The 807-nt window shown below is 60.3% G+C and overlaps 1 protein-coding gene across 1 annotated transcript in view; it reads right to left on the reverse strand.

Annotated features, from left to right (window-relative positions):
• SARDH (sarcosine dehydrogenase) overlaps window positions 1-807 on the reverse strand; it is a gene marked incomplete at its 5' end in the record, with an annotated part of 22,609 nt that overhangs the window by 16,584 nt on the left and 5,218 nt on the right. The window contains 2 exons of the mRNA XM_009699610.1: window positions 1-24; window positions 150-236. The exon at window positions 1-24 is cut by the window's left edge and continues 88 nt beyond it. Coding sequence (XP_009697912.1) covers window positions 1-24; window positions 150-236 — 111 coding nt within the window. The remainder of the gene's footprint in view (window positions 25-149; window positions 237-807) is intronic.

Consider the following 807-nt stretch of genomic DNA (forward strand, 5'->3'; position numbering starts at 1 on the left):
CACAGCCGCCTCCCAGCATCATCCCTGGAGGAAGACGTGAGGACTCAGATGAGGCCAAGAAGCCAAGCGTGGCTGTGGGTGCCGGGCTCTGCCCTGGATACGATGCCCGCGTTGGGATGCCCAAGGTGTGATCCCTTCAGGTCTCTTACCAGCGCTGTTGAAGCCACAGCCGAGGAAGAACCCTCGGACTTCTGGGGCTTCCCCCATGAGCGGTTTGTGGTCGGCTGTGAACGACTCTGCAAGACAGAGAGGGGGATGAGCCAGCGAGGCCAGGACAGGCATTCTGGGGACACATCACACACTTTAGGAGCAGGGTTCCTACAGCATCCTGTGCTGGCCTTGTCCTGCTCCTGCTCCCGGAGAGGTCGATGGGGCCAGAACTGGACCAACACCGAGCACCTCCCAGCATCTCAGCTCGGGCATCCCCCACCTGCACCTCTCCAGCAGCACCCAGGCAGCAGAGCCCAAAGGGAAGGCTGCCCTGGTACTGGGATGCCCCAGCACCACGCAGGGGTCTTGTGCAGGCTCCTAAAGCAAATATACATAGGTGTATATACATATATATATTTGCTTCAGAAGCTTGCATGAGTATACACATATGCACACACACGCACATATACATGGTGGTGACAGAGGCAGGCACTGGTGGCCCAAGGCACCTCCTTTGCAGCCCTGAGGTTGCACAGTCTGTCCCTGCACCATCGAGACCCCAGGGTTGGGGTAACCGTGCCCTCCGCACCCCGGGGGAGCTTGGCAGCGCTCGCGGCATGCCAGCGCTGCGGGGGGGTGGATATCAGTGGGCGGGGT

Source organism: Cariama cristata, unplaced genomic scaffold (assembly GCF_000690535.1).
Source record: "Cariama cristata isolate BGI_N322 unplaced genomic scaffold, ASM69053v1 scaffold18994, whole genome shotgun sequence".
NCBI classification, from domain to species: Eukaryota; Metazoa; Chordata; class Aves; order Cariamiformes; family Cariamidae; genus Cariama; species Cariama cristata.